The sequence below is a fragment of the Dipteris shenzhenensis genome, chromosome 7 (genome assembly GCF_047967505.1).
Source record: "Dipteris shenzhenensis isolate YYH24624 ecotype China chromosome 7, Dip_SZ_1.0, whole genome shotgun sequence".
Taxonomy (NCBI): Eukaryota; Viridiplantae; Streptophyta; class Polypodiopsida; order Gleicheniales; family Dipteridaceae; genus Dipteris; species Dipteris shenzhenensis.
Genome location: NC_141602.1, coordinates 38,354,700 through 38,366,869, shown reverse-complemented (window position 1 = coordinate 38,366,869; position 12,170 = coordinate 38,354,700). Strand labels below are relative to the sequence as shown.

At 41.9% G+C, this 12,170-nt stretch overlaps 1 protein-coding gene across 5 annotated transcripts in view; it reads right to left on the bottom strand.

The window, feature by feature from the left end:
- Positions 1-3,517: 3,517 nt before the first annotated feature.
- LOC147900317 (calcineurin B-like protein 3) overlaps positions 3,518-12,170 on the bottom strand; it is a 111,902-nt gene continuing 103,249 nt past the window's right edge. For 3 of the 5 annotated variants that reach the window (XM_087377262.1, XM_087377261.1, XM_087377263.1), the window contains 2 exons: positions 4,549-4,661; positions 3,522-4,273 (listed from right to left, as the gene is read on the bottom strand). In XM_087377262.1, coding sequence (XP_087233388.1) covers positions 4,216-4,273; positions 4,549-4,661 — 171 coding nt within the window. In that variant the 3' untranslated portion in view covers positions 3,522-4,215. Of the gene's footprint in view, positions 4,274-4,548; positions 4,662-12,170 lie in introns of all 5 variants that reach the window. The other 2 variants (XM_087377265.1, XM_087377264.1) reach the window with 2 other exon arrangements.

Below are 12,170 nucleotides of genomic sequence, written 5' to 3'. Positions count from 1 at the left end.
TCTGCATCCTTCCCATGACAATGCAGGTAAACGGACTTGTTATCGCCAACTTATATGTTCCTCGACAACGAATAAACATCCATGAACGTCAAGTTTTGACAAGGCTGTGTGATCAAATATGTGATCGTGTGCTGCGTGAAGGTTCATGAAGCTATGGACCTAGTAGAGGCCAAACTTGTGGAGTTTTTGGGAGGCACCCCCGGCTCCTTAGCGCAATATAGTAGAGCATGGTGTGCTCTATTGCTACCGGGTGTCCAACAAATGCTTCCCTTTGGGAAAGAAATCTAATATGCAAGCTGTAGGGGTCTCGAACTTGGCTTAAACTATGAGTATTGTCGAGACTTACCTGGCTGGGGGTTTTGTATCTCGCGCTATGTCTGTTCCTAAGTGAGAGTATCCGTTGCTTCAGCCCTCCAGCCTCAATAACACTACTACCCATTGTTTCTTGTGAGCTTCTTGAGACGTGTGGCCATTTCTTAAGTTGTGTGGAGCCTTCGGGTCTTCATGCCTCCCTCAACCTCCGTCGTGTTGGAGCTCCCCAGCTAGTGTGAATGGATTACAGCTCCTTGCTCTGTCCATATCTCAAGGTGTGGTCCTCATGGTATGTCCTTCCCACATTCTTCACTATCAACTATTAACATGTGAATGATGTGGACAAAGTGGTCCTTAGTGATCCCTATGGGTAAGTGCATCCTTACATTATCCCTCTCTTACTCCTCTTCATGAGCATATATCTAGTGATGCAAGCATATCCCACTAACGAAGTATCCATGTGAAACGTGAATCTTCTCTTTAATGTATTTCATCAGAATCCCTCATTAAAATGTGGATGATCTCACTTTAATATATTTCATGGGATTCCTCATTTAACTCCACTCCCCAATGATTATAGAGGACACAAGGAATCCAAGGTACATGGTCCCATTTCCTTGTGGTTCAAGCAAGGTAAAGCTAAATAAAAATATGTGAGAAGGAATTTACTCTCCTTTTTTTTTTAACTCCTCTTTTTTCTTCTTAATGGTGGTCCAATGCTGTGTGCATCCCCCTATGTATTACCCTCCATTACTAAGGCAGATCTCAATGGATATGGTGAACCGAAAAAAAACCGATTACCTCTCAATGCATCTTTATCAAAACCCAATCTGATATATAGATTCAGTCGCACGGAGCCCCAAGGAAAGGAGTGTGTGTGTGTGTATGTTTAGATTAAAAAGTCCCATCAATAATTGAGCCATTCAATTAATTCCATCAATTGGATAAAAACTTAAAAAAGGAAAACATATAAAGAAAAAAGTTTGAGACAACTAAGTTAAAAAATGCAACTAGATTTACAAAAAATTTGATCAAAATTAATAATTTTAATAATATTGAGTTTGACAAACATAATATTGAAAAAAGATGTCAAATCCTTAAGCAATCCAAGTTTCGAGGTCGAGATCGAGGTCCACTTACCTAGGCGCCACCATCCAAACAAACTAGGTGTTAAAACATCATTGTTACATGGGGATAGACAAGTAATGCCTATTTTCCCTAGCTTGTTATCACTTTACCTAAGAATATAGAAAACCATATGTATTCTCAGATAATAATTTTATTTATTCAAAAAAAAAGCCACAAGTGCAATTTAAGTCATAAGTGGAGTAAGGACCGAATGAGTGCGTAGGTTAAGGATTAGAGGAGATATGAAACGATTAGTTTACTTAGCATGTGAGGTGGTTAAAAAGAAAGTGTAAAGGGAAGATTCCACGGAGATACATAAAAGAATAATTCAAAGTTGGGAAAGTTTTTATCTCTGTGTGTGCATGCGTAAAGAAATAAGAGTGTGAGATACATTTACTAATCAAATTTATTTGTGTGTGTGTGTGTGTAAGAGAGAGAGAGAACCAAAATAGAAGGGACCACTAGGCAAGATGCGATGTGGGACACTTTTTTACAAAAGTATTAGTATTGCGCTACCTGGAAGGCAAACAAGGAGTTAGATCACCTAATTCATCTAAAGGTCATATCAAATCAACCAACATCCATTGGTCAAAAGATCAAGATTCAAATTACACTTGATAGTTTAGACAAAGGTTTATCATTTTGTGACAACAATGCTCACAAGAGATGCAACACCTACCTTTGAGAAGAGTGCAAAATGTTAATATTAAAAGCCATTATCACAAGTTAACCAAAATCACAAAGATGAGAATACTCTTCGACTCGAGCAACTATGAGTGTAAAAAAGGATTGCCTTTTTATACTAGTGATAACATACCTCATTAAATTTTAAAAGAAATCGTTGGTTTGACTCTAAGGTCGCCACACCGATATTGCAAATATGCAGTTACAAATAATCTAGCTAGAGTTATGGAAATCAAACCCAATCCAATTCTAAATAGCACTGCTTCAACCAACTATGGGTATAAAAAGGATTGCCTTTTTATATGAGTCATAATATATCTCATCAAATTAAAAATTTTGATAGCATACTAATGCATAGTGATGTAGATATTACAAAAAATATTGGTAACACTTTCTATGTTCCAACTGTGATACAAAAAACTTCTTTTCATAGTTCAAATGATAAATAATGATATAAAAGTTGTTTTTAGTTCTCTGCTCCATTTTTTTAATGGTACCAAAATTGCTAGGATGTTCATGCTATCATCAAAAGTCAAAACAATCTTGTGGCTGATCATTAGGATCAAGATGCACATCTATGCTGACGTAAGAGGTTTAGACACCTAAAATTCAAGAGCCTAATATCATTGAAAAGGTCCAAGCACGATACAAGGTCTTCCATAGGTTTATTCTCAAAAAGATGTTTGTGAACCATGCTGCTTGAAAAAGTAAACACAAGCAACCATTTCCAATATGAAGGTCTAGGAGCTCAAATGTTCTCCGTATCATTCATTTGACATACACAACCATGCTTCTACCCACTCAATGGCTAAAGCATTATACTTAAATACCTTCACTAATGATTATTTTATTCATAAGGAGTCATGCATGCAAAAGTAGCATAAGCAACCATCTCCAACATCGCGATCGAGGTGCTCACATGTCTCTAGATCATTCATTCTCACATAGCGCACTCAACAAGTAAAGCATTATACTTTATTACGCTCGTTGATTATTCGAAAAAGATCCAGTTATATTTTCTTAAGAAAAATATGATATACACAATTTATTAAAGGATTTCACGACAGTGGTGGAGTAAACACAAGCAACCATTTCCAACATGAGGGTCTAGGAGCTCAAATGTTCTCCATATCATTCATTTGACATATATAGCCATGCTTCTACCCACTCAATGGCTAAAGCATTATACTTATATACCTTCACTAATGATTATTTTATTCATATGGAGCATGCATGGAAAAGTAGCATAAGCAACCATCTCCAACATCACGATCGAGGTGCTCACATGTTCTCTAGATCATTCATTCTGACATAACACACTCAATAGGTGAAGCATTATACTTTATTACGTTCGTTGCTGATCATTGGAAAAAGCTCTGGATATATTTTCTTAAGAAAAATCTGATATACACAATTTATTAAAGGATTTCACGACAGTGGTGGAAAAACAAATTGGCAAATTCATAGAGTTCTCCATGGTGATGAGATTGATCTTGTTTGTGTTGACACAAGAACAAGCTGCATATATTTCACCAAACACTCCCTTGCCAAATTCAACTTCACTTCCAACAATATCTTGGTATTCTACAAAACCAACTCCACTATTGTCAAGCATGGTCACATGACTTTAGGCAAGGTAATAGGTCAACCCCTTTTGGTCAAAGTGGTTGACAAACAACTCTTCCACAAATAATCCAACGGCCGTTGATGAATTAGGAAAGGTCATAGATCAACCCTTTTGGTCAAAGTGCTTGACAAACAACTATTCCGCAGGTAATCCAATGTCCATCGATGGTTTGCACATAATCCCCTCCATGACAAGAAAAAACCCCTAGGTCGGGCATCTTGTTGTCCATATTTCCAAATTGCTACTTGGACGTAACACTTGTCACTCAAAAATGATCTATGTAAAACACTTGGCCTTTACTCGCAATTTCCTCAGAATCTAGCTACACTACAAACATATGCACAAACTTTACAAGGGAAAATTTTTCAATGTGTCCACCTTGCTTCAAACATATAATGCCAACCCACTACAATAAAGAGCAGATTGTAATTGATCAGAAATGAATAAAATTGCCACATTTTTTCTCAAGTGTCCTCAACTTGAGAGTGGAACACAAAGCTTGGAAAGGTGGTTGTGATGTCCCTGGGAAAAAAGACGAGGGCTATATCAACATCTTGTAAGACCAAATGCAGGATCAATTTTAATTGAACTATTGAAGAAAGCTCACATATTTTATGTATCCTAGCTGTAATCTCCATGACCATAAGAATAATTCAAAGAAAGAAATCATTCTATTTTCAATAGAGACCCTCATAATAACCTATACAACTTTCCAAGTGACAATACCACCAAAACAGGAGCAGCCAGAAAAAGGTATGAAAATAAACCTCATACGAGTAAATGAGACAGTATCTTACTTCAGATATTGAAGAGTCATGTTCTTCAAAAGAGAAGGGTGCTGTAAAACCAGGACCCTCCACTCATCTTTGTCAATCTTCCCGTCTTGTTTTGTATCAGCCTCCTCAAAAGTCTGGAAGGAGAGGAAGCACAGATTCTAAATCAAAACAACAGGTATATAAATTACTGAAAGTAACATCATCCTTTTGATAACATCCCATGTAACATGCTCAAATAGTATAACATGTTTAGAAAAGGTACACCTATGGATAAAAACAGCCATGCTAGAGGTCAAGAATCCTCAGGAGATCGGAGCTCTTCCATGGGATATCAAAGTGTGGGCGCACGAAACTGAACACCACGCACGCACGCGTGCACATACACACACACACACACTAAAAATTCTGAGGCGTTATCAACTGTTATGGGACCACATGGGATGGAGTAATCACATATGATTTCCCCAATCATGGAGTGTCCAGTTCACAGGATGTATCCACTGAAAGATGCAATTCAAGCCATTGTGTCTTTAAAACAAGGACCCCAAAGGACAAGGGACGCACCAGGAACTGAATACCATGCAGCGATACACATAGATGTCAACCTAACATAAAACAAAAGCTGGTGAACATGCAACAAACTAAGAAACGTGTGCAGACATTCTTACAAGGACAGGAATGGAGAAAGACAAAATTTGGCATGTTAAGAACAAAAGATCAACTGAAACTTTGAAACATGAAGAAGAATGCTAAGACAAGCTGAAAACATTAGAAGCTGAACTATAAAGGTACAAAGACGCAGGACAGAAAGGGGGATGATCCCTCGTGCTAAAGGCTGGGAATGAGGTTTTGAAAAGCGAACTCGAAAACCTAGAGAACCAGAGAAAACAATCCAGAAGTCACCTCACACCAGAGAAGACAATGGAGAAAACCAAGAAAATAGAGGCTATGCTAGATTCTATGATGGATGTCCACAAGGAATAGCCATCTTCATGAAGGAAGCTAATCTGAAAACACAAGCACATAGTGGTGATCCAAGGAACCTCCAAGGGGAAAAGAGAGAAGAGAGGGAAAACCCTTCAATCTCAAATATGTGGATACAACTCATGTAATCAGTCCACTGGGCAACACGAAAGAAGCCAAGGAAAGATAAGTTTGGGGTTAATGAGAGACAGATTGAGAAAGCATGACAAGGTGGGAACAATGAGGCTAGGTAAAAGACTATTATTGTCAAGTATCATGATGCCAATGCAAGGCCAGCTGCATTGACAAAAAAGTATGGCTTTGTAGGGTGCATTGTTTATAGAAAGTGGATCTCAAACACATGCGAGTTAAATACAAGAAAGAATCCCTGAAAAGAAAAGGAAGCTCGAAGCGAAGTACATAGTATACAAAGGACGCCGTCACCCCTCCCCTACCCTCCTACCCTTTTCTTCTCAGTTTTGCTAGAGCTGAAGCTGGCCTCTGCTTCCAACCTCAAATTTCTTTTTTCAATTTTCAAGAAAGGCTGCTCATGGAGACTGTGCACCTTCCAGCTCACTATGATGGGGAGGAGAGAGAAAACACAGCTCGCCTATGAGTGGGAACCTGCACCACCACCTCGGATTTCTGTGATTTCGAGGGAGGCTTGGAGGGAGAATAGTCCATATTTTGAGCGACATTGTACCAAGGGCATGACAGACTCTACGCCTACCTTCAAGGCCCACTGCACTATGAAGGAGACGTCTGTCCCGAAACTGTAAGCATACTGCCAAAGCGTCCAGTAAGTAGCCTGAATGAGCTGCTCCTTTGATCCCAACCGAATCACTCCCACGGCCATACCTGTGCTCAACCTATCCGTGGAAAAGCAAAGCTGGAATGTAGCTGAATCACTGTGGATAAGCCATAAATCAATCCCCTGAGGACCCATCCACGCCTCCATCATGCAATACATTTGCTCTACCATCATGCAATCGAACATAGACGGGTCCACTTCCCCTTGTCCGTGGAGCAAAGTGAAAGCCCCAAAAAGGTTGAGAGTAGGAACCGACCACACCAATAGAACCTCCTTCCGGGCTGCAAGATCATCATCGTCATCTCTAGAGTAAAGCGATGGGCGTCCGGACTCTCTAGGTAGTTCCACAGTCCAAGCCTCCAAAACTCCATCAGCAAAGGTTGCCTAGAGCGAGGCCTTGGACCTGGAAGGTGTGAGAACAAAGCCACCTATATCACGGCATCCACAACTAGTGTTAGTACAAATTTGCCATCCGTACATATTCGTCTGCATACAAGTATATGTACGCTAGTCGTCCGTACAGCACAAGCCATACACATCCGCTGTGCAAATCTGCAAATTTGCTCCATAGTTGTTCCCATATGTACCATACGCATCCGGCATACATATACAGGAGTATGATTGGAGTATGGTTCGGCCCCTAGGGCTGAATCATACGTGACCCTAAATTTAAAAAAAAAAAACAGGAAAATATACATTGTACACATTTAATTGACAAAGAGCTACAAAACTTTCAACTTTAGATTTGCATTGATTTTAGAGTCACCATTCATTAAAGCGTCCAGGGACAAGAGTCATCTGGATTCTGATACATAGTGATGGTCAATACAACACCAAAACATCATGATCAAGGTAGTAGGTAGTAGATGTTGAAGGTCAACATCTCCTGATGTCACCATAGAGAGAAAGGGCCTTTGTTGTGGGTGTGCCCGCCCAAAGAGAGGTTAGGTTAGGGTTCAGAGAGAGGGCCTTTGCTTGTGGGTGTGCCCGCCTCCGTGAGGGAAGTCTAGGGCAGACATGCAGGTGGGTTGTGTGGCCATCCTGGCCCCTTGTTGGACCATATGCTGTCTCATGGCAGCCCTCATGGAGGCACACCCTGCGAGACATCCTGGGAGGCCTTCGTGGCCAGGTGTAAGCTGCAGCCCCAGTCCCTATAGGCCCTTTATAGGCTGAGGTGGACCGACCTGCTGGTCAGGGCATAGGGAGGGGGAACAACCCCATTATGTAGGGCTGGGTGCAGACCTTGTGGTGGACATGAGGCAGCCAGCCCTAGAGCCTTTGTAGTCAGGCTGGAGGGCAGGGGATCAGCCCCTTGTAGTTCTGCCTAGCAGGCCCTTTTGTAGAGCAGGAGGGTCGGCCCACATTGCAAGCTGGTCAGCCCCCTAGTATGCTGACTGTCACCATGGGAAGGGCTGGGGCGATATATAGGCCCCCGCTCATTTGTGCTTGGCATCTCAGAGTGGTGCCTCTTGAGCAGCTTTGTGCATCTCAGCAGTAGAGCAGTTCATCCTATCTATAGCAGAGGTTTTCCCTACCACTTTGGGGGGTTTCCTGATATCACTTGCAGCTCTCTCTCTCTCTCTCTCTCTCTCTCTCTCTCTCTCTCTCTCTCTCCTTTCCTATTTGGTGTGTGTGATGCTCTCTCTCTCTCTCTCTCTCTCTCCCTCTCTCTCTCTCTCTTCATTCCCGTTCAGTTCTACTGCACTTATCAGAGCATGGTTGGCTGGAGACCCAACCCAAGGTGTGGAGGGAGTATTGAGCCAGCACACAGAGAGGAGGTTTAGGGCTGTCAAAGATGCTCCTGCCATGCACAAATCCCGTCTACGTATCATGGATAAGATCTGGAAGAAAGGGTTGTAAACGCAAGCTAATAGCCTTAGCTAAGATTTTATATAAGATACCCAGCAAGGTAATCGGTCTCCACTGAGAGACTAAAGTCTTACAACCCCCTTTCGAAATTAAATGAATGATGCCCTCCATAAGTAAGTCTCGCATCTCACCCGACTCTCATACACCTTGCAAGGATGAAGTAATGTGATCCCCAATCTAATCCCAAAAAGTAATAAAAAATAAAGAGGTAAGTCCATCTCAACCAGGACACTTGTCCTTGTGAAGGACAAAGAGAGCAGTCTTGAACTCTACGTTGGTGAAGAATGCATCAAGTGAGACAGTCATATCCCCACTCACCAACCCAGGTAAGTGTCGCCAAATAACCACTCTAGCAGCATTTGTGGCCTGAGTGTCAAGACCCGTTGTAAGAAGGGACGCATAGAAATTGGTGGCAACCTGCAAGACGGCATCTCAATGTGTCTGAAGAACTCCGCCTGAATCAACAAGCTATGAGACGCTCCCCCTACTATGTCTAGGGCCATGAGTAGAGAAGAATTGCTTGTTGATCCTACCTCTCGTCTGAGTTCAAAATGACTCTCTGATGAAAGACATACTTTGCTCTCTGATCTAAAAGTGATTGCTACTGGGCCCTTGCTGCAGCAAGGTGCTCCTGAATCCAAGAATCTGTAGGCCTCTTCTTGAAATACTACCCATAATGTAATACTAGCTTTCTTGTGGAACTTCACGCTCGTAAATATCTGTAGAAAAACTCTCATAAGAGCTCTCTCTCTCTCTCTCTCTCTCTCTCTCTCTCTCTCTCTCTCTCTCCACACAGCTAGGGCCCAGGACAACATGTTGGGTTGGACCCCCCCCAAGGTATTTTATTTCTTGAAGAGAGAATCTGTTACAAGAGTTCAACGTAGAGCTGCCTGATACAAAATCCAACGTGAATGATTCGTTACAAGAGCTTCAAGCTCATTTCAAATTGGCAACATGCCACTTGTCTAAAATCTAGACTAAGTCCTATTACATGCCACTAAGGGCCATTCCGGAGTCTTCAAAGCACTTGATCACACGAACCGCCTCCTAGATTCTGGAGAGTCGAGACCACCTCTTTGAGATACACACAAATCCCGTTGGAAATTCTTCCGTTTGACAACGGAATGTGCCCGCGTGAAGATATCTTCGACGCTGTTTCCCGTCAAACAATTTGCAAGATTTGGTCGGGCCGCCTAGCGCATGACTTCTTCAGGGCATCGCTTGTCATGGAAAGGCATTCGTTCAGCCATCCGTTGTATGCACATTCCTTATCGCCATGTTTGAGGAATCGCACACAATTTCACAAGTACACCGACCTTGGCAGAGAATTTTGTCACTCGCCAACAAGGTTAATCCTTGCACTACCTCATGGTTTACGTCAACCTTCACGATACTCTCAGCCTGTTCTGCGTCGCACGTGTACGGCGTACACACATAAATTATGCGACCCAGATATTATCTCCGTCAAGCGCTTTGTGGCCTTCATGGGCTGTCAAAGTACACCAATCCACTCTTGCAATCTCGAACCGTGCTCCTTTGAGAAAAAGAGCAGACCTTGCTCTGATACCAATGAAATACTACCCGTAATGTAATACTAGCTTTCTCGTGGAACTTCACGCTCGTAAATATCTGTAGAAAAACTCTCATAAGATCTCTCTCTCTCTCTCTCTCTCTCTCTCTCTCTCTCTCTACACACAGCTAGGGCCCAGGACAACATGTTGGACTGGACCCCCCCCCCCCCAAGGTATTTTATTTCTTGAAGAGAGAATCTGTTACAAGAGTTCAGCGTAGAGCTGCCTGATACAAAATCCAACGTGAATGATTCATTACATGAGCTTCAAGCTCATTTCAAATTGGCAACATGCCACTTGTCTAAAATCTAGACTAGGTTATATTACATGCCACTAGGGGCCATTCTGGAGTCTTCAAAGCACTTGGTCACACGAACCGCCTCCTAGATGCTTGTTAGGCTCCCATAGCGCTTAGGAAAATAACTCTTCCTAATACCTGCAATAATTAACTAAAGCATACCACCATGGCACCCATTAATTGTTAGCGCTTTGCATGCAAATAACACACTGTGGACTAATTCTAGTCACGGTGGGCGTCCTCACTGAATACATGTGCACACCTAAACAAATATAAAAATATATATTTATTCTCTAGTTGACCAGAGTCAACACTCTTGATCATAATTAAGGAGCTTTGACCAAGGGTCGAGGCGCCTTAATTATAGCCAAGTCTCTCCAACCGAAGTTGGCACAACTCTCCAACCGAAGTTGGCACATCTTGGTTAACCGTGGTTAACCCTCTTGGCGCATGCCAAGTCTCGTTGACCAAAGTCAACACTCTTTGACCGTAGTCAGCTCTGTAGTTCTCTGGTTAACCGTAGTTAACCCTCTTGGTAATAAACCAAGTCTCCTTGACCGAGGTCAGTTTTACTTGACTAGAGTCAAGTATCTTTGACCGTAGTCAATCCTTTGACCATTAAAAGAACTCTTTGACCATAATTAACACATATAAAACTCTTTAATTATGATCAAATAAATGGTCAATTGTACTTTGACTTAGGATATTTACATTGTGGTGACACTTCTACTCCTCCCTCTAGAAAACAGCCAACTGTTGACGGAGACCTATCTCACACCTGAGGATCTCACCCCTCCTGATACGAGCAACTGAAAGATAAAAGTCGCTAATACCAGAGAGGGCTGCAGCTAAGTCTGACGGAGAAAGCTGCCCATCCTACATAAGAGGTACCCAGGCCCTCAACACTGTCTCTGTAAGGCCCTCCTCTGCATAAAAGGCATCTGGAATCCTAACACTGGCAGAGCGGCCCCTCACATGAGGATTTGAAACCATCAGAATCACTAAAAAATGATCCGAAGTGGACACCCCAACTGCAATGCTAACAGTACCACCTCTGTCAAGAGCCGAATCATCCAAATAAAATCTATCAATCCATGCATGGATAGTACAATCTCCTATTCAACCAAGAAAACAGTAGAGAATGTTGCTGAGTGTGAAAAGCATCATCGTGCCAAGCATCCCTGCCACTGTACTGAAAAAGGAAGGCATACCAAGCTGCTCTCTCTAGGGAGTGGATACCACCTACCCTATCACCCCTTTTGTCTAAGGGCATTTCAACCATGTTGAAATTGCCCCCTATAAATGGTCTTGGTCCCACTTATCTAGGAAACTCAGATTCTATCCGTTAGGGTTACTATAGAAACCTTAGACTCTGGAACACATAGCCCACACAGAAGTAGTTAACTTTTTTAACCTAAACGAGGTTAGAACCTTTGGAAATCGAAGGGAACATGTTCAGTGTAAATAATATCAGTTTTAGACACTTTCCAGTAGCCTGAAAGACAAAAACCGGAATTGAATGCAGAAGAACAGTGCATAAAAGAAAGTGTAGTGATTGATAAAAGTGACAAATGCGAAGAATACTTGCCCCGTGACTCGTCTTGGGCACTCGAAAGGAAGAAAGGTAGGCTGAAGCAGAAATTCCAGCAATCATCAAGTTGGATAGTAGGAGGATGGCTAGGAAGAGGGCGAATTTTGCAAAGAGAGAACAGGGGAGGGTGCAATTTGTAGAGAGAGCAATTGTGACTGCTTAGAACTGAGCCCAAACTTTATATAGACCTTGGGTGAAAGCAAAAAGCTATAAAAAAGTGAGAAACCACCAAAAGCAGGCTGAAAGCTGTAAAAAGCTGAAAAAACGATTTCTAATATTTTATTTTCTAATATTTGATTGGATTTGTTATTCTATGTTAGAATAGTTTTTAGGAGTTATTTGAATACTTTAATTAGGTCTCTTAAAAATTTTGCCCCATGCCCCCTCTACCGATGCACACAATTAATTAATCTACGGCCTAGGACTCAGTTAACCCTAGAACTTAAACTGCTTGTATCCAGCTCTAAACAACTCAGAATTCCAGCTCTCAACTGCTTGTAACCAGCTCTAAACAACTCAGAACTCTACCAAATTGAACTA